The following is a 20379-nucleotide window of genomic DNA, read 5'->3' on the forward strand; positions in this document are numbered from 1 at the left end:
CACAGCCACATCCAGCCTGGCTGCAAAAACCTCCAGGGATGAGGCTTCCACCACCTCCCTGGGCAACCTGTGCCAGTCTCTCACCACCCTCATGGGGAACAACTTCTTCCTAACATCCAATCTGCATCTACACATTTCTATTTTGTTTCCATTCCCCCCAGTCCCATCACTCCCTGACACCCTCAAAAGTTCCTCCCTGGCTTTCTTGTAGCCCCCTTCAGATATTGGAAGGTTGAACAACCCCAACTCCCTCAGTCTTAAAAGCCTCATCCCTGAAGGTTTTGAAGGCCAGGCTGGATGTGGCTCTGAGCAATGTGATGTAGTGTGAGGAGTCCCTGCCCATGGCAGGGGGGTTGGAACTGGCTGAGCCTTGAGGTCCCTTCCAACCCTGACAATTCTATGACTCTATGAAAAAGCTACCAAAACCTACAGCTGGCAGTATTTCACAGTGGGGACTGAGACTTGTCTCTAACCTGTAAAATCTGCTTTCCAGTCTTTGTTTAATGGTACTGAGGTCTGTGGGATATGCCACAACAGTGCAATACATTGGGTAAGCTTGAAGATCCACAGGTGCCACAAATGCAGAAGCAATATCTAGACAGGACAGAAAAAAATAACAACAATTAAAAACCCCCCAAAGTTATATATCTGTATCTCACAAGAGCCCCTGAGTGGTTTCAAGATTCACCTCCTCACAACATGTGCTCTTCCTTCATGTTTGACACACACAGCACCTTCCCCCCAAATACAAACTACTCCAGATATCCTGAGCAGTTTGTGCTGTTCCACCTGAGAAAGTGCTTGCTGAGGTGTCTGCACCGTGCTCCCGAGACACAGCAAGCACATGCAACATGCACACCCCTAAGCAGTAGATTTGAATGTAGAAATGAGGTACATCTAAAGAGATGCAATTTGGTATTTGCTGTGCTGGTTCATTTCAGTTGGTTTTATAGCAAAGCAAACAATGCAATTCCTGCCATCACAGTTACACAGTACTGTTTCACCCTCATGAAGATAGGTGGGGGGAAAAAACCCCAAACTCAAACCAGAAGCACAATCTCCTGGCCCTACCTGCCAGCAAAGCAGCCTTCTACAACAACTCCACCACAGTGTGAGAAGACTTCTGAGCAATCTGTGCACCTACACAGAGCTGATTTTTCATCTCCTTTGCTTAGAAGCCTCATGAATGCTTCCACATATCAAACACTTTGTACCTCAAAGGAAAGTGTCACAATACAAACCAAGGAGAACCTTTGAAGTCTCTCTCTAGTCTTTAAAAAGAGCCAATACATGGGTGCTAAGCAGACTGCTCTTCTAGAAGCCGTTTGCTCACTCCTAGGAACGTTCCAGCAGCTGCTGCTTTGCACCAACACGCACCACACAGGCTACAGTTCAAGCCCAAACTAAGCAGTCAGCCGATCAACACAACGCAAAGTGTCAAAGCTCTTAGACCACACAGGGTAAACAACTGAAATTTCCTTTCCTTGCAAATGATTCCTCATAACTCTGTACCCTGGATTACCACACTGCATGGGCACTGCATGGAAGCAATGAGGATCTTCTTATGTAGCAGTATGTCACCAAAGAAGCCATGCGGTGGGCCACGCAGGCGTCAGAAACATTTCAAAGTGAGAGGTTGGTGGCTTTTTTGAAAGCAAAGGGTCTTAAATTGCTTTGAGTGCTTACAAACAGCTACAAAAAGGGTGACCAGCTGCATATTAAATTTATGACCAGTTACCCCACAACACAGTCTGCTCCTGACAAAGCATACAAGAGGCTGGGGACTCAGCCTGTACTCCACTGATGGATCTCCACCTCAGACACCCATCTTTGATCACGTGAATGTGGCAGGGATGTGTTAAATGCTTTGGCAATTAGCTTTGCAGAAGCTGCCTGTAAAGAGTAATTGCTACCCAGCCAAACAGCAAGTAGCTTGTCATAAGTTCATCAGTTACTTTTTCCCCTCAACACTTTGCACACAACCCAGACAACATTGAGGAGAAAAAGCAAACCAAAAAGGCAAACACACATCAGTATCCATACTCTTAAGTAAACACATAACATTTTCCCCCTGTCTGCCTCTAATACAATTAACATTGTGTTCCTCATACAGTTTGACATTTTTAATTCAATGGGAGAATCTAGTAGCTAAAGCAAAAAAAACCAACCCAAACCACCAGGAACTTGCTTTTGGCATGTAGAACCTAAGCCCCTAGCACATGTCAAATTACCTACTAAAAAGCAAGAGCCCCCCTTGAAAACAGGAGACAAAGTGGGCTTCATGTGTACCCACTGTAGGAGTATGCTATGAGAAAGCTTTGCTCTCAAGAGGTGCAAGCTGGATCTTAGCCCATTCATTTTGGTAGGTTCAGAAGCACACACGAGCACGGACTGAAAACCACAGGACAAACCCAATCCCCACATTACTCAGGATTTACCCAGGGTCATGAGCTGGTTTATCCCTGCAATAACTCTGTCGCATTCCTCGTCCCGGGTTCTGGAACCCCACTCTCCGTCCAGAGGCTTGTAGAGCAGCGTCCTACGTTCATCATCTGTTAAAGGAACACTGGTTCCCAGTTCTTCTGGAAATACAGCTAGAATGCAACATGAAAACCAAATAAACCAGGAATCCCTGTATCTTGGGTAACACACACACCTCTCACTCAGAGGTACTTAACAGCGCTTCACTAAGCAAAACAAATGCATGGGGTCTTGATTTGCTCAGAGGCATTTGGGGATAGGAAGGGGGAATGGGGATAGGAAGGGGGAATGGGGATAGGAAGGGGGAATGGGGATAGGAAGGGGGAATGGGGATAGGAAGGGGGAATGGGGATAGGAAGGGGGATAGAAGCAGAATTAACCAGGTTGGAAAAGACCTTGGAGATCATCAAGTCCAACCTCTCACCCAACACCATCTAATCAACTAAACCATGGCACTAAGTGCCCCATCCAGTCTCTTCTTAAACACTTCCAGTGTTGGACGTACCCAAATATCATTTCTGTACATTAAACCTAAGTCCTCACCAGGCAGTCTGGGTACAGGGTAAGAATTCTCCTGCTAAGTGCAGAATTTTTCAGACCCAGTGAAGACACTCCTTTATCCCTGTTCAAAGTTTGTGGTTCGGTTGCTTGGGTTTTGTTTTCAATCCAAAAGTCTTTGTAAGAACTTATTTTGGTAAGAACTGGTCAGTGACTTTCAGATGGAGCTCAGGAGAATGACTTTGCTGTTGACATTAAAATGTCCTCCAGGGAGTGGTTCTCAGCTTTGTGAGGTCAAAGGCCTAAAGTAGAGCTCCTAAGCAAGCAAATTTTAGCATTCTTAAAGACCTACCCAGTTTGATAATCAATAATGTAACAGCAGCAGATTTTCAGAGTATGATGAAAAGAATTCCTCTAAAATATATATATATATATTTATTTTCAAGGAAGGTGTTAATAAAACCAGGATTTGTGGCTACAAAAAAAATCCATCAGCTTCAGGTTTGGTCATCTGCCTATTTTAATTAATTAGGATGTTATCACTCTAACTTTTGTATGCTATTGATGGTAAAGAGGTGCCCAGTAAGGATGGGTTGAACCTGAAGTTGAAATCAACACATTTTGACTTAAAAGCATTCACATGGATGGCTGCTTCTGGGGGGCAATACTATCAAAAGCACAAGGGAGGAGAGCTGACCCAACTTCATTTTTTAACCATGCCATTATTAAATCCTGAAAACAGCAACTCCAGTGAGGAAGGAAAAACTGCTGCACTCTTGTGTGTGAGGCAGTGCCCACTCTGCAGGGAGTCTACCAGCCTCGTGTGCTGGGCCAGACAGGGAGCAAGTCCTGCTCTTACCCAATTAGATGATCCTGCTCTGGCAGTGGGGTTGGACTCAGTGATCCCTGGAGATCCCTTCCAGCCCCCTAACATTCTGTGATGCTGTGCTCTCACAGACACATGGGCTGCTTAGCCTGGAGAAGAGGAGGCTCAGGGGAGACCTTCTTGCTCTCTACAACTACCTGACGGGAGGTTGTAGCCAGGTGGGGGTTGGTCTCTTCTCCCAGGCAAGCAGCACCAGAACAAGAGGACACAGTCTCAAGCTGTGGCAGGGGAGGTTCAGGCTGGATGCAAGGAAGAAATTCTTCCCAGCAAGAGAGACTGGCCATTGGAACGTGCTGCCCAGGGAGGTGGTGGAGTCCCCAGCACTGGAGGTGTTTAAGAAGAGCCTGGATGAGGCACTTGCTGCCATGGTTTAGTTGATTAGATGGTGATGGGTGATAGGTTGGACTCAATGATCTCTGAGGTCTTTTCCAACCTGGTTAATTCTACTCTGTTCTGTTCTATCTTGTATGCACTGAATGTCTGAGGACATGCTGACAGGGCTTGGAGAAGCCAGCTGCCTCAAAACTGACACAGGCCACAGGTTGATCTTTGACCCTCACTTTTTGCAAGCTTGGGTAACATTTCTACTTCCAACATACACTCCAGCTTGTACAAGTATGGCTGTACAGACTGCCACAGTCCAGGTCTCTTGATCTGCTCTTAATGTAGTAGTTTTTTTTAAGGATGGCCTTCAAATCCTTCACAGTGGTTTGCGGGCCTTCCCCTCCCTCCCCAAGAGAAACAGGATTGTTAAGGTGTAATCATACAAACGTTTTCCCCCTTCTTTAAATAAACTCTTAAAGCAAATTACATTATTAGTGTACCATACCATTACTTGGTATCAGCTCCATGTCCCAAGGGCTCATCTTCTCAGTATCACCATTGTCCCAGCTTAAAGAAAAAGAATCACATGGAAATTATCCACTAATATTGCTTCAAGGAGGCAATTAACTCAATGTTTGTAACATAACTTATTTATAGACTATAAAGCATTGTGACACACTGGTGCAGGGAGATGCATGACTGAATTTAGTGCAAGCAAGCTGTTCAGTCAGGACTTCAAATGAAAGAATTGAAATAGAGAGATTGAAGATAAATTTGCTAACCAGACATTGTAGCACTGAAACAAGCTATCAGGATAATCAGGCTGAAGAGGTTCCTGGCTTTCAATTGTTCCAAACCACCAAGCATCATCTATCACTGACCTGAAACGATCACCTAGGTAAGAAGACAAAACAATTTCATCAATACAAGGCAACTCCTTCCAAGAAAAGCAGTTGAGATAACTTTGGCTTGATCTCGAGTATAGAAATCTTTCTGAACACTTGCAGCACCCACAGGCAAATAGGAATCACACCCAGTTAAAAAAACAAACAGAAAAGCTTGAATTCTTTCTGAAGGCTGCTTTTTACACCAAAGGGAAGTCACTATGGCATAAAAAATATCAATGATTTGCAACTCTGCCTACAAATAGAATAGAATAGACCAGACCAGGTTGGAAGAGAGCTTCGAGATCATTGTGTCCAACCTATCATCCAACACCACCTAATCAACTAACCCATGGCACCAAGCACCCCATCAAGTCTCCTCCTGAACACCTCCAGTGATGGTGACTCCACCACCTCCTTGGGCAGCACATTCCAGTGGGCAATCACTCTCTCTGTATAGAACTTCTTCCTACCATCCAGCCTAACCCTCCCCTGGCACAGCTTGAGACTGTGTCCTCTTGTTCTGGTGCTGGTTGCCTGGGAGGAGAAAGCAACCCCCACCTGTCTACAACCACCCTTCAGGTAGTTGGAGAGAGCAAGAAGGTCTCCCCTGAGCCTCCTCTTCTCCAGGCTAAGCAACCCCAGCTCCTTCAGCCTCTCCGCATAGGGCTGCGTTCCAAACCCCTCCCCAGCTTTGTTGCCCTTCTCTGGACACCTTCCAGCAAGTCAACCTCCTTCCTAAACTGAGGGGCCCAGAACTGGACACAGGACTCAAGGTGTGGCCTAACCAGTGCAGTGTACAGGGGCAGAATGACCTCCCTGCTCCTGCTGGCCACACTGTTCCTGATGCAGGCCAGGATGCCATTGGCACTCTCGGCCGCCTGGGCACACTGCAGGCTCATGTTCAGCCTACCATCAAGCAGCTTTTCTATATAGCTTATAAGTTTATTTATTTCTTAATTACAGATAAGAGATAAGGCATTCTATTGCTACAATTTTGAAGTCCAATCTCCATGCAACAAACACTACAGGCTCACTTAAAGTAACTGAGCACTGTGACACACTTGTACAGGGAACATGTAACGTGCTTGCTGAGCTGCTCCTCCTTTGTTTCTGAAGTGCTACTGAAATGGAACTCAGAGGTTTATTCTCTTTACTGTGCAGGCACACTTTATTTTAATACATAAAATTCATTAAACACCTTTCAAAGGTTAGCAAAGTCATTTACTAAGACTTGAAATGCCTTCACTACTGCAAAGCATTGGCCCAGCTGAGGGAAAAAAACAGAAAGGTCAGAGGCATTATGAAGAGAAATTACATGTGAGAATGAATGTATTACACAGCATGAGGAAGCCTAACATCTTCTGTAACACAGACTACAGAAAGAGTTTTGAGTGAAGTATTTTCAGTTTGCTCAAGCCAAGAAATGTAATTGAAACTTGAGATTCCAAGAGCTGCACATTGTTTTTGCAGGACCCCACTGTACACACACTGCTGCAGGGAGAAGGGCAACGAGGCTGGGGAGAGGCCTCGAGCACAAGCCCTGGGAGGAGAGGCTGAGGGAGCTGGGGTTGTTTAGCCTGGAGAAGAGGAGGCTCAGGGGAGACCTTATTACTGTCTACAACTCCCTGAAGGGAGGTTGTAGCCAGGTGGGGGTTGGTCTCTTCTCCCAGGCAAGCAGCAACAGAACAAGAGGACACAGTCTCAAGCTGTGCCAGGGGAGGTTTAGGCTGGAGGTTAGGAAGAAATTCTACACAGAGAGAGAGAGATTGCCCGTTGGAATGTGCTGCCCAGGGAGGTGGTGGAGTCACCATCCCTGGAGGTGTTGAAAAAGGGATTGGATGAGGCACTTGAAGCCATGGTTTAGTAGTCATGAGTTGTTGGGTGATAGGTTGGACTTGATGATCTCTAAGGTCATTTCCAATCTTATTGATTCTATGATGCTAATGCTGCTTCTCTCTCAGTACATCCCCACACTGACCAAATGTTTGCTGGAGTTGTCTGAATGAATAGGAAGTAAATATAGTCATACAATCATAGAATTGTCAGGATTGGAAGGGACCTCAAGGATCAGCCAGTTCCAGCCCCCTTGCCATGGGCAGGGACACCTCACACTACAGCAGGTTGCTCACAGCCACATCCAGCCTGGCCTTAAAACCCTCCAGGGATGAGGCTTCCACCACCTCCCTGGGCAACCTGTTTATTCTCAAAAATGTTCTGCTTGCCTTAATGCATTTAAAAATACATATACACATTTAATGGAGTGCAAGTAATTCTAGGACAACTACAAAGCCTCCATTAACAGTTCTAATTGTGCTGAAAGCCACAGAACCAAGTATACCAGAAATATCTGAAATGCAAGATCAAAAATGTAAACAAGGGCTGAAGCTTTATTTGAAAGGAGTAAATTACTCTGAAGAGTCCTTGAAGCACAGTTTCCCAATATGGCATTCCCTGGTGCAGTGATCAGTTCTGGAGAGAAATGTGTGGGTACAACTGTGAGTGCCTTCATGGGGCTGCACATCAAGCAGATCAAAACCACTTCAAGGGGAGTATAATGGGAGCTGCTTCCGATTGCTCAAGAGCCACAGCATTCCTACGGGGCAGAATGCTACAGCAACAACGAACCATGACTGGAAATGCACACACAAGCAGCTCCTAACCCCCTGCTTTCCCTGTGTCCTCTGGGTTACCTCAATCATTTGCTGATTGACAGCTGCCTAAACATGAGCCAGCAGTGTGCCCAGGTGGCCAAGAGGGCCAATGGCATCCTGGCCTGTATTAGGAATAGTGTGGCCAGCAGGAGCAGGGAGGTCATTGTGCCCTGTGCTCAGCACTGGTTAGGCCACACCTTGAGTCCTGTGTCCAGTTCTGGGCCCCTCAGTTTAAGAAGGACATCGAGACTCTTGAACATGTCCAGAGAAGGGCAACAAGGCTGGGGAGAGGCCTTGAGCACAGCCCTGTGAGGAGAGGCTGAGGGAGCTGGGGTTGCTTAGCCTGGAGAAGAGAAGGATCAGGGGTGACCTCATTGCCCTCTACAGCTACCTGAAAGGTGGTTGTAGACAGGAGGGGGTTGGTCTCTTCTCCCAGGCAACCAGCACCAGAAAAAGGGGACACAGTCTCAAGCTGTGCCAGGGGAGGTTTAGACTCGAGGTGAGGAAAAAGTTCTTCACTGAGCGAGTCGTTCGTCATTGGGATGTGCTGCCCAGGGAGGTGGTGGAGTCACCGTCCCTGGAGGTGTTCAAGGGGAGATTGGACGTGGCACTTGGTGCCATGGTCTAGTTGTGAGGTCTGTTGGGACAGGTTGGACTTGATGATCCTTGAGGTCTCTTCCAACCTTAGTTATACTGTGATACTGTGATCTATGTGGAGAGCAGACCAAAAATTCTTAGGAGAAGGATTGAGTATAACTTTCCAGGCCTGTGTGTCGCTGGATAGCGTTGGCCTGATGAAAACACAAACCATGCTGAATTCCAAGTGGCTGCTGGGCCTTACAAAGCCTGGGGATTAGTAAATGTCAACCAATCTCATTGCTTGCAGCATCTTCCAACTGAAATCATCTTAACAGAGGAAATCAAGGTTTACATGTGCTACAGAATCAGAAGGTTCTTTATCAACCTCCCTACAGAGCAGAAGGCTGGCTGCTCTTTCAGACAGCACACTGTTAAGAAGATATGAAGCTTATTAATATGGCATCATGTCATGTATGTCACCTACTGCTAAGGCACATATCCCAAGCAAGTAACGACAATGAAGGCAAGGAACAATGGATACAAACTTGAAGGTTTGTTTCTCCTCAACATGAGGAGAAACTTCTTCACAGTGAGGGTGACAGAGCCCTGGAACAGGCTGCCCAGAGACGTTGCAGAGTCTCCTTCTCTGGAGACTTTCCAACCCCAGCTGGATGCATTCCTGTGCAGACTCCCCTGGGTGATGCTGCTTTGGCAGGGGGGTTGGACTGGATGATCTCTGGAGGTCCCTTCTAACATTCTATGATTCTATATCAGGATGTTCATCAAAGGACAGGAGACCAACTAGTCTTCCCTGGCAGAAACACCAGGTAAGAAACAACAGCAGAAAAGAGAGCTGTGCCAGTTCTTCAGCTGAGCTACTGAGCTTAGGAGAGGCCAGCACTCAGAAAACAGCAAATACAGACTAAGGAGGCAGCGTATTTGCAGAAATGTGTTGATTCAGTTGTTCCTGCACAGGCAGGCAGCTACACCATCATGTTCTGACACTGAAGTTGTCCATTCTCCCCTATGATGCTTTGCCTGAAGGGGCAAGAAATGCTGGCAAGCCAGCTGTGTGCTTTTTAGTCAAGAATAAACTGTAGGAATTTATTTGGTAATTTAAGGTGAGGGGCAGGCTCTTCCCCAGGCAACTTGTGAGAAGATGAGAGGGCATGGCCAGAAGCTGCCCCAGGGGAGGTTCAGGTTGGATGTTGGGAAGCACTTCCTGATGCAAAGGGGAATTAGACACTGGAATGGACTGCCCAGGTCTGGAGAGTTTTAAGGCCAGGCTGGATGTGGCTCTGAGCAACCTGATCTAGTGTAAGGTGTCCCTGCCCATGGCAGAGGAGTTGATAGGACAGAATAGAATAAGGTTGGAAGAGACCTTCAAGATCATCAAGTCCAACCTATCACCCAACACCACCCAATCAACTAAACCATGGCACCAAGCACCCTGTCAAGCCTCGTCCTGAACACCCCCAGTGACAGCAATGATGTGGCACTTAGTGCCAGCGTGGGGGTTGGATGTGGCACTTAGTGCCATGGTCTGGGCCATGTGGTGCTGTTAGGTCACAGGCTGGACTTGATGAGCTGAGAGGTCTGTTGCAGAATCAAGAATTCTGTGATTCTGTACACTGACTTTTCAATAAAAGAATAAGAAGGCTATCAATATTTCACCTTCAGAGCACAACCTGCTCTAGTGTGAGGTGTCCCTGCCCATGGCAGGGGGGTTGGAACTAGATGCTCCTTGAGGTCCCTTCCAACCCTGACAATTCTGTGATTCTATGCCACTTCATAGAATATATTGAGATGCTGGAAGGGATTTAACAGTGCCTATAGGTCTGTAAACATGGTATCATGCAGTGTTCTCTCTTAGAAGAATAGAGTTCATTGTGAACTCTGAAGAATCAGTAATGCTTGATCTCTTAAAGCTACAGGGACAATCTAAGGCTGCTCTTATGAATGAGAACAGGTATTGCCTGACATTCTGAAAACAACCAGCACCTCAGAGGATCATTTTGTCATAATGCAGCTTTCCCTCCTCCTAGTTATAAAGGTGATCTTTATTGTCATGAAGAAAAGCTGGCTAGGAAACAGATCTGACTGGAGAACGTGTCTGTCATGGGCACTCTCCAGTATCCAACAGTGAAACAGCTAAGCATGAGCAAAGTAAAACCAATTACAATTGTATACACTTCAGTGAAACTAAACCATGTGAGTTTAGACCAGAATCCAAACCAGTAAAGAGATGGGAAGAGGATTCTCTTTGTACAACCTAGAGATCATAAATTTCACATGGTGAAGAAAGTGCTTTCATATTTCCAGCAGACATCTCACAAATTTAAAGGAAAAGAAAACAAATTGAACAATACAAACTTCTAGCAGCAATGCAGCTGGAAGAAGGCCTTCAATCCAAAAGAGAAAGAGAAAGACAAGCTACAATGAGTAGGGTACAAGCTACAGTAAGTGAAGATGGTGAGAACACTACAACAGGTTGCCCAGGGAGGTCATGGTTGGAAGAGGCCTTTGAGCAACCTGGTCTAGCGGCAAGGGGGTTGGAACCAGATCTTCAAGGCCCCTCCCAAGCAAAACCATTCCATGAATAAGTTATCAGTTACCAAGAAACAAATATTTCTAGGCAGAATTCTTAATTGCTGCCACAACTGAGATTTCATTTTCTTTGCACCTTTGCAGATGACCTGCAGTATTTTGTTTGCCTTGCTGTAGCTTCAGTCAAGGACAAAGCAGGACTCCACATCCAAACATGGATAGAGCTTATTCCTCCATTTCAGCACAGTATAAGGATTTATTTACCACAGCCCACTTTTTAGCAAGCTCTCATGAAAGCAGGCAGAGACTTAGAAGCACAAACAAGCAAACCCCACTCCAAAACACCCCCTCTAGACAACTCACCTATATTCCATCGCCTGTGTTTTGCATCATCGAACTGCTGCCTCAAAACTAGGAAATCTATGACATCTGGCATGTCATGGTACCTAATCACAACAAAACAGACAACTATTAAGCAATGAAACAGCACAAGCATAAAGCACTTGTATTACAAATTCACATTTTGGATTCAGTTACTTCAAAGGCAAAAGCTCAAGCCACAACATTGATGGTATCTTTTCACTGTCAACCTGTGATGGTTTCAGCCTTAACTGGGAGTTGAGAGCTCAGATGGGGGCAAGGCTGAGAATCTCTCCCCCACTCCCCTCTCCTCCCTCCCAGCAGAGAGGGGAAAAAAAAGGAAGGAGCAAATCCACCAAACTGTAATTTGGAGTTGGCTTAGAAGTAGAGAGGTAAAGAGTTTCCTTTAAACAATATATATATAACAATTACTGGTAAGGTTTACAAAGGCAAAGAAGAAGGATGGATGAGAGGGGGACAAAACAGAATAATACAAAACCAGTCTCTCTCTGAAGAGGCACAGAGGCAGCAGGGAGAAGGATCAGGCCTGACCACGTGGCAGAAGAGCAGGAGGGCAGCCGCAGTAGCTCTGATCCAGGGGAGGCAGGAGCCAAAAGGAGAGCTAATAGCTGCAATGCCCTGCTTTTGATACCCTAGCTGGGCAGGGAGGGGGGGAGTGGAACTGACTCAGCTTCCCAGGGGGAAAATGCCCTGTGGGGAAGGCAAAGCACCTGCAAGCCCTCCCCCTGCTTTGCTTTTGGATTTCAGAATGGGTGTTAACCCACCACACAACCTCACTCCCCCACAAGCAAGCCCCCACTTGGAATACAATATTGCTTTCCTTACTTCATGGTGAATGATCCTCCAGTCAGTTTACCCGTGTCAGGGTCAAGGAAAGCTAGCTTCAGGCAGCAGAGAGTAGGCAATCCCACTTCGTACTTTATCCCAACTATTTTCATCAGCTCTTGCTCCTGGAATAAAGACAATGCCAGGCACCACCACTGAGGTTAATTAGGAGGACTATAACAGCTTCCTGAGCTATGCAAACAGTAATACACTGTAAAGACAGCAAGAGTTCTGCCAGAACATGTCAAAATCGAGCCTCTGAAATGTAGCCTCTCAAAACAAGCTGTTATTTCACAACCTAACTTCCCTGAGAAACATTTAGCTCTGAAGTGTAACCACCTCATCTGCTCAAGCAGATGCATGAACCAGTACGGCTTTGAGGTCTGATTTCAGCTGATTAAGTTCACTTTCTCTCCTTAAATCATTAAGAGCACAACATTAGAAACATCTGTCTTGAGTCTTCTTTCAGCTTGTTTCCAAGCTGTTTAAAGCACTGGGACACAGGCAACAACAGAAGGGCAACCCTACCCGTAACTCCATTTTATGCCAGGGCTGTTTCTTGGGGTTAATGCTATAGATTTTGTTCTTCTTGGCCATGACAACGTAGGCTTCGTGGCCTTGTCGGAAGTAGTACACCTGCAAGTGAAAAGTGACAGTCACTCAACAAAGGCAGGTACAGTTTAAAGCTTAAATTGTAAATAAGGATTAGATCACAGGGTGTTAGGGGTTGGAAGGGACCTCTGGAGATCTTCCAGTCCTTCCCCTCCTGCCAGAGCAGGGTCGTACAGGAATGCATCCAGGCCGGTCTTGAAAGGCTCCAGAGAAGGAGACTCCACAACCTCTCTGGGCAGCCTGCTCCAGGGCTCTGGGACCCTCACAGTGAAGAAGTTCTTCTTCATGTTGAGGTGGAACTTCCTGTGCTGTAGTTTCCATCCATTGCACCTTGTCTTATCCCAGGGCACAAGTGAGCAGAGGCTGTCCCTTCCTTCCTGACCCCCAGCCCTCAGATATTTATAGGCATTGATCAGATCCCCTCTCAGTCTTCTCCTCTCCAGACTAAACAGCCCCAGGGCTCTCAGCCTTTACTCATCAGGCAGTGCTCCAGTCCCTTCATCATCCTTGGAGCCCTCTATTGGACTGTCTCAAGCAGATCCCTATCCCTCTTCATTCATCCACAAAGAAGCAAGGACTGTGTTGGTGGCCTGTGCTGCACCATGGCCATGGCTCCTGCGTGCAATGGGAAATAAGTTCTGCTTGATCAATATCACGTTGGCATCTCAGACTGATCACAGATGCAAGCTAGAGGAGGGCACATCTAGATTAGATTCCAGGAAGAAGCTCTTCAAAGATTCTTCCAGAGATATCAGTGCAGGTGCTGGACAAACTTTTTTTTTGCTTCCTCAGAGGCTGAGCAGGTTACCAAGTAGCAGAGAAGTTTATTTCACTTCATTGGCTCCGCAAATTTCTATGTGGCTTAGGAACGTAGTTCTGTCCTTGTCTTTCCCTCTCCAGGCTGCCCCTTCTGCTTTGCTTCTGGCTGTTTTATCTCTGACCCTGCATGCAAGCTGAACTGTCTTCTGTGTAAGGTACAGAAGGGGGAGGGAGGAGGAGAGACAGAGGGCTGGCTGTTAATATAGCCCTCTGGGCTGCCCAGGGGCATGTGAGGGGGCATCTGGATGTGTTTCCCTGTGACCGGAGCTCTGGCAGGGGATGTGGACTCCATGATCTCTTTGGGTCCCTTCCAACCCCTGACATCCTGTGAGTCTATACAAGGGGTATTCTGATGTTGCAGAACTGTAAATACATGCAAATATTCCTTGTGCATGTTTATTGCCTTTTGCAATTGTATATTTAGTCCACTTTTGTAAATACAATTTCATTTGGCTTCCAAAAAACTCTTGAGTTAGTGTGGGAAATTTACTCCAGGGGTAAATTCCCCATCTGTTGGGGTGCAAATCCAAGCCACAACAAAGGCTTTGAGGAGGTCAAATGCCACCATATCGCTGCTATGCAATGTGTGTACTTTCCATTTTGACATCAACTTTTCCCCACTGTTTTCCTGCAAAAGGCAGAAGTTTTCAGAAGAACTGTCAGACAGTTAGAGGAGACAGAAGAACATTTACAGGAAAAGCAGGAATGATTCAGAACATCACTTCCCCTATGAGCAGTGTATCCAGAATAGAATAGAATAGAAGAGACCAGACCAGACCAGACCAGAATAGAACTAACCAGGTTGGAAAAGACCTTTGAGATCGAGTCCAACCTATCACCCAACACCATCTAATCAACTCAACCATGGCACCAAGTGCCTCAGCCAGGCTCTTTTTACACACCTCCAGTGCTGGTGATTCCACCACCTCCCTGGGCAGCACATTCCAAAGGCCAATCTCTCTTTCTGGGAAGAACTTCTTCCTAACATCCAGCCTAAACCTCCCCTGGTGCAGCTTGAGACTGTGAACTCTTGTTGTGGTGCTGGTTGCCTGGGAGAAGAGACCAACCCCCACCTGGCTACAACCTCCCTTCAGGGAGTTGTAGACAGCAAGAAGGTCTCCCCTGAGCCTCCTCTTCTCCAGGCTAAGCAACCCCAGCTCCCTCAGCCTCTCCTCATAGGCCTTGTGCTCCAAATCCCTCACCAGCTTTGTTGCCCTTCTCTGCATACATCCCAGCAACTGGGAGACCAAAATGGATTTTTCAACATCTATTTATCATCAGCACATAGAAAAATTCAACGACAGTAGCATGAATTCCACTAAGCTACCCAGTTATTAGTAGGGACAGCCCCTAGGTGACAATCAAGTACCACTAAATCCAATGACAATAACAAATTCCACTAAGCTACCCAGTTATTGGTAAGGACAGCCCTAAGGTGACAATCAAGTATCACTAAATTCACTGTCTGGCTAATCCTAGCTTTTTTGAACAAGAACTAGAATGCAGAAGGAAAATTCAGCTGTTTCATGGTTGTTCTGCTATGATTTGGGTGCTTCCACACCACCAAATGAGCAGCCTGACACAGGCATGACCGAGCTGCAAATAGATATTGTGAGTGCTTATTAACAAGCTTTCAAATCCTTCCCACTATGAATGTCCATGATTCAGACATCCAGAGCCTGTTAATTTTACTTTGATCCCTTTGTGTACAATACCAAGTGGATGAATGTTTTGTGCAAGATCACTGTAATGAAGAAATAAGCTGAAAACCTTAAATATATATATATTGTTTTTTTTCCAGGAAGGTATCTGAAATGGAAAACAAAGGATCCTCAAGCTAATTGGAACAAAGATCTGATAAACAGCTGCAACCCAAGTACATTGCAGTCCACACTTTAAAATCCACTAAAAGTGCCCCAAATCAGAACTGTGGGATTCCCCTGAAGTAGGATGAAGGAACACCAGTTCAAATCCAGGTCAGGGCAATCCCAAGCACCAATATAGGCTGGGCAGGGACTGGCTTGAGAGCAGTCCTGAAGAAAAGGACCTGGGGGTGCTGGTGGATGAGAAGCACAACAGGAGCCAGCAGTGAGCACTTGCAGCCCAGAAAGCCAAGCAGAGCCAACCAGGGCTGCATCAAGAGAAGCATAGCCAGCAGGGCCAGGGAGGTGATTCTCCTCCTCTGCTCCACTCTGCTGAGACCACACCTGGAGTACTGCATCCAGTTCTGGAGCCTCTATTACAGGAAGGATGTGGAGGTGCTGGAAGGTGTCCAGAGAAGGGCCATGAGGATGAGCAGAGGGCTTGGAGCTGCTCTGCTGTGAGGACAGACTGAGGGAGTTGGGGCTGTGCAGTCTGGAGAAGAGAAGGCTCCAAAGAGACCTTATTGTGGCCTTCCAGTATCTGAGGGTGGCTACAAGAAAGCTGGGGAGGGACTTTGGAGGGTGTCAGGGAGTGATAGGACTGGGGGGAATGGAACAAACCTAGAAATGGGTAGCTTCAGATCAGATGTTAGGAAGAAGTTCTTCCCCATGATGGTGGTGAGACACTGGAGCACATTTCCCAGGGAGATGGTTTAAGCCTCATCTCTGGAGGTTTTGAAGGCCAGGCTAGATGTGGCTGTGAGCAACCTGCTGTAGTGTGAGGTGTCCCTGCCCAGGGCAGGGGGGTTGGAACTAGAAGGTCCCTTCCAACCCTACCAATTCTATGATTCTAAATGCAAAGGTCCAACATCAAAAAGCCAGAGTGAAAGGCCCTCAGTTGGTTTCAAAACACATTAATCAAAATAAACACACCAATGTTTGCACAATAGCATAATTGTCTATAAACATCTGATTTCTTTTACTTGGCCTCAGCAATAGCTTGTAGCAAGCCTTTCCAACATCTATTCATGCTCTGCTATGTATTAGATCCAGACTGCAGAGCCCCAGATGTGACTATCTCCAGAATGAAGTGGGGAGAAGCTGAATACAGTTGGTTGTTTTAAAATACAGTATAAAACACATCTCCCTCTACATTTAGCCTAAGCTCTTGCTTCTAAACTCCTGGCACTTTTCTCTCAGTGACAATACTGTAGATGAAGCCCACCTGGATCAGACTAATCATCTCTAAACATCACTACCCCAGGTATCCCTGCTCACAGCAGGGGGGTTGGAACTAGATGATCTTCAAGGTCTCTCCAACACAGATCATTCTACGAATCTATGTCCCTGCTCACTGCAGGGGGGTTGGACAAGATGACCTTTGAAGATCCCTTCCAACCTGATGCATTCTGTGATTCCATTTCCACCTGCTTTCTGAAACTATCTGTATCATAAAATGTTATTAACATGTGGCTGTGAGCAACCTGCTGCAGTGTGAGGTGTCCCTGCCCATGGCCAGGGGTGGGAACTGGATGATCCTTGAGGTCCCTTTCAACCCTACCAATGCTATGATTCTGTCTGTCAGGTTTCTACATTAGGAGTTACTGAACTCCCTCAATGTTACATGGCAATTATTGTTTATGTATTTATGGAGTAAGACTCAGTGCCACAATTTCTTCAACTTTTGTTTTTCCAAGTATTTGACATGCACATTATCCTCCCAGGGTGAAAATGCACACTAGTTACAGGAGGTATGAAAGCACTGGGGGAGAATCTCCTGAGCACTGTCAGAATCAAAACTGGCAGGAAAAGGAACAGAGGCCACTGAGATCTAAATAACTGGGAATTTAAATCACCTTTTCAAGGGTGTGACAATTGTTTCCTATACCTTCCAGTGAATCAAACCAAGGTGATTCACTTAGTGACACAGGCTGCAAATAACTCCTCCTATAGTCTGCTAAACCTGTAGATAAATTCACCAACCATTTGTAGAAGTGAAACACTTTGATTTTGCAAACAGTTGTAAGCATCCAGACTTCTGTCAGGAGAGCAAACTAGAAAGAGATCTATGGGAAAAAAAAAAAGAGATTTGGTATCTTTTCCCTTGAAAAATGTTAGTTTGAGTCCTGTTAAATTCTGGCTTGTGCTTGTTTGTTGTAGCACCCAGACAAAATGGTTCTTTCTTGTGCTAATGGCAGAATACTCCAATGGCTGTGCATTGTGCATTGATAATCGGGCATGGAAATTGCAGTCTCATCTCTCAGGTGTGTTTCCACTGCTCCTCAAGCACATGACAAGAGTCTGTAAATGGCAGTATTCAGAACAGGAAAAGGGATGGTGTGTGCTATTCTTATGCACTGAGTATAACTAAATATAGTACTACTCTCTTGCTCTGTTTGTACAGCTGTAGGAGAGCAAATCTGAAATAACTCTCCTCCCAGAGCTCACAAAACATATCAACCATTCCCCAAAATGTCTGAAGGCCACACAAGACCTCTTCGGATCAGAGCTTCTAAGTGAGCTGATCTGTGGATCTCAAAAGTAACTCTCTTGATGAATAGCTTCTTTTCACATCTTAAGCAAATCTGGGGAGGCACAAGTATCAGAGATGAAATTTTAGAGCAGCTTGATTTCTTTTCTTTCCATTCTACCTCTGCTTTCTAGGCCAGGTCAGGAAATTTCCTGTTCACCAATACAGAGCTTTTTTTCAGCCTGCTTAGATACTGTCAGTACTCACTGCACAAGCTATTCAGCAGATGCCAAAACACCCTCACTAGTGCATCTTCCTAAAGTGGTATGTTCAAGTCTCCTGTCTAATATGGAACAGATAAACCCTTGGCTGCTTCACTGTATCCAGATGGTATCAAGCACCAAATATATTTATTTGGACTTGATCTTTTGAACAGCACAGTCTCCAAAACATGCTTGCTGGAGGGTATAAATACATAAGAGTTTTCTCCAGTTGCAACCCTCAGCTTGCAGTTCCCCTTGCCTCCCTCACTTAGCAATGCCAATGTCATTTTTGCATAACTGAGCTGTGAACTGCATCAGTGAAGCAATCTGGTAAAACACAAAACTGCTTGCATGTGCAACCTCTGCTCCTAATTCAGTTTCTAAGGTGGTGCTTACAAACAGCTCTAGTTCAGGATAAAGTTTAATCAACTTAGTCACCACAGTCAAGTATTTCTCCAACTCCATTCTGAAGGTGTGAGCTACAAAAGGACTCTGGTTAGTACCTTAGAAACATGCCACTCCCTGAAGAGCCAACAGACCACAGCATAAGCAAGCTACTTCCCCTTGTTTTAACCCGAGGGGACTTAGGAAACATGCAGACTCTGGTTTGCAAGACTGCCTTCTGACACCACTTATGTCTCTACTTCACTGTACATATGCTATACATTCCAAAGCAGAAACTGGTTGGTGTCCTTTAGCTACTGTGTTTTGAGACCATGGCCCTGTGATTACAAAGTGCTACAGTTAGTTCACAGAAAACACAGATATATACAAAACTGCTCTTGTGCTTTTCTGTTGTAAGGAGACCAGCAGCACTGTTTAGCTATCAGAAACATCAGTGAAAAGGACAGCAGCAGAGTTCTACTTCAGAACAGATTCCTCTTAAAAGACAAAACAAACAAACAAAACCCCTTCAGAATCCCAAACCAAAACATAACTCTCCAAGACATTCACCACAAAACCCAAACCAAACCATCCTCCCCCATCCTCCTTCCTGAGGGCCTGCATCAGGAACGGTGTGGCCAGCAGGAGCAGGGAGGTCATTCTGCCCCTGTACACTGCACTGGTTAGGCCACACCTCGAGTACTGTGTCTAGTTCTGGGCCCCTCAGTTTAGGAAGGAGGTTGACTTGCTGGAACAAGTCCAGAGAAGAGCAACAAAGCTGGGGAGGGGTTTGGAGCACAGCCCTGTGAGGAGAGGCTGAGGGAGCTGGGGTTGCTTAGCCTGGAGAAGAGGAGACTCAGGGGTGACCTTATTACTCTCTACAACTACCTGAAGGGAGGTTGTAGACAGGCAGAGGTTGGTCTCTTCTCCCAGGGAGGCAGCATCAGAACAAGAGGACACAGTCTCAGGCTGTGCCAGGGGAGGTTTAGGCTGGAGGTTAGGAGGAAGTTTTACACAGAGAGAGTGATTGCCCATTGGAATGGGCTGCTCAGGGAGGTGGTGGAGTCGCCATCACTGGAGGTGTTCAGGAGGAGACTTGAGAGGGTGCTTGGTGCCATGGGTTAGTTGATTAGGTGGTGTTGGACGATCGGTTGGACACCATGATCTTGAAGGTATCTTCCAGCCTGGTCTATTCTATTCTATTCTATAAGCTTATTTCCTGGTTTTTTGCTTCAAGTCTGGGGTTTTCCAAGCAACTTCAATTCCCATTTGATTTCTCACTATCCTTCAGCATACAAGATGCCCTACAACTAAGAACTAGTTCTAAAAGCACCTCACACAGCTTCCACATGTTGTAAGGAAATGAGCACACTGAACATGGTACAAAAAGGAATGTCACTGTAACAGCATGGAATAACAACAAAGTCAAAGCAACACCGTGCAGAATGTTTTAAGTATTGGAAAGTTGAGAGGAAGCAAAAGCAAATTTTAACTAGAACAAAGGAATGCTTTGTAGAAAACCCAAGATACTCTGATAGTAAATCTCTGGGGTGGGGTGGGGGAAAAACCCACACAGTTAAAAATGAGAAAGGCAAAACCAAGCTGAAAGAAGGCAGGGGCAAAAAGTACAATACCTCATCCCCCATCTGTGGCACAAATGGGCACCGACGAGGAACAGTGTCGGTGATCCACGCTGAAGGCAGCCATTCTTCCAGGGTCAGACCATTTTCTGCCAGAACTCCCACAGCCAGCCTCTGAAGAAAAAGCACACAGAAGATGAATGTGACTAAATGAACATTTGGGGAAGGCTTGGAGTTTGGGAAGTGTTTCATTGAAATCAGCTGCCCTTTCTTAAGAGCATTTAATGGAAAAAGAAGATTGTTGCCAGTGTGAGGATAAATCTTAACTGC

The 20379-nt window shown here is 45.9% G+C and overlaps 1 protein-coding gene across 1 annotated transcript in view; it reads right to left on the reverse strand.

Annotated features, from left to right (window-relative positions):
* Positions 1–20379, reverse strand: part of PHIP (pleckstrin homology domain interacting protein) — a 125527-nt gene that overhangs the window by 19615 nt on the left and 85533 nt on the right. Inside the window, exons 24-31 of the mRNA XM_054162546.1 lie at positions 20104–20223; positions 12588–12695; positions 12060–12184; positions 11217–11299; positions 4972–5083; positions 4695–4756; positions 2439–2594; positions 474–594 (exon numbers count right to left, since the gene is read on the reverse strand). Coding sequence (XP_054018521.1) covers positions 474–594; positions 2439–2594; positions 4695–4756; positions 4972–5083; positions 11217–11299; positions 12060–12184; positions 12588–12695; positions 20104–20223 — 887 coding nt within the window. The remainder of the gene's footprint in view (positions 1–473; positions 595–2438; positions 2595–4694; positions 4757–4971; positions 5084–11216; positions 11300–12059; positions 12185–12587; positions 12696–20103; positions 20224–20379) is intronic.

The sequence above is a fragment of the Dryobates pubescens genome, chromosome 6 (genome assembly GCF_014839835.1).
Source record: "Dryobates pubescens isolate bDryPub1 chromosome 6, bDryPub1.pri, whole genome shotgun sequence".
NCBI lineage: Eukaryota > Metazoa > Chordata > Aves > Piciformes > Picidae > Dryobates > Dryobates pubescens.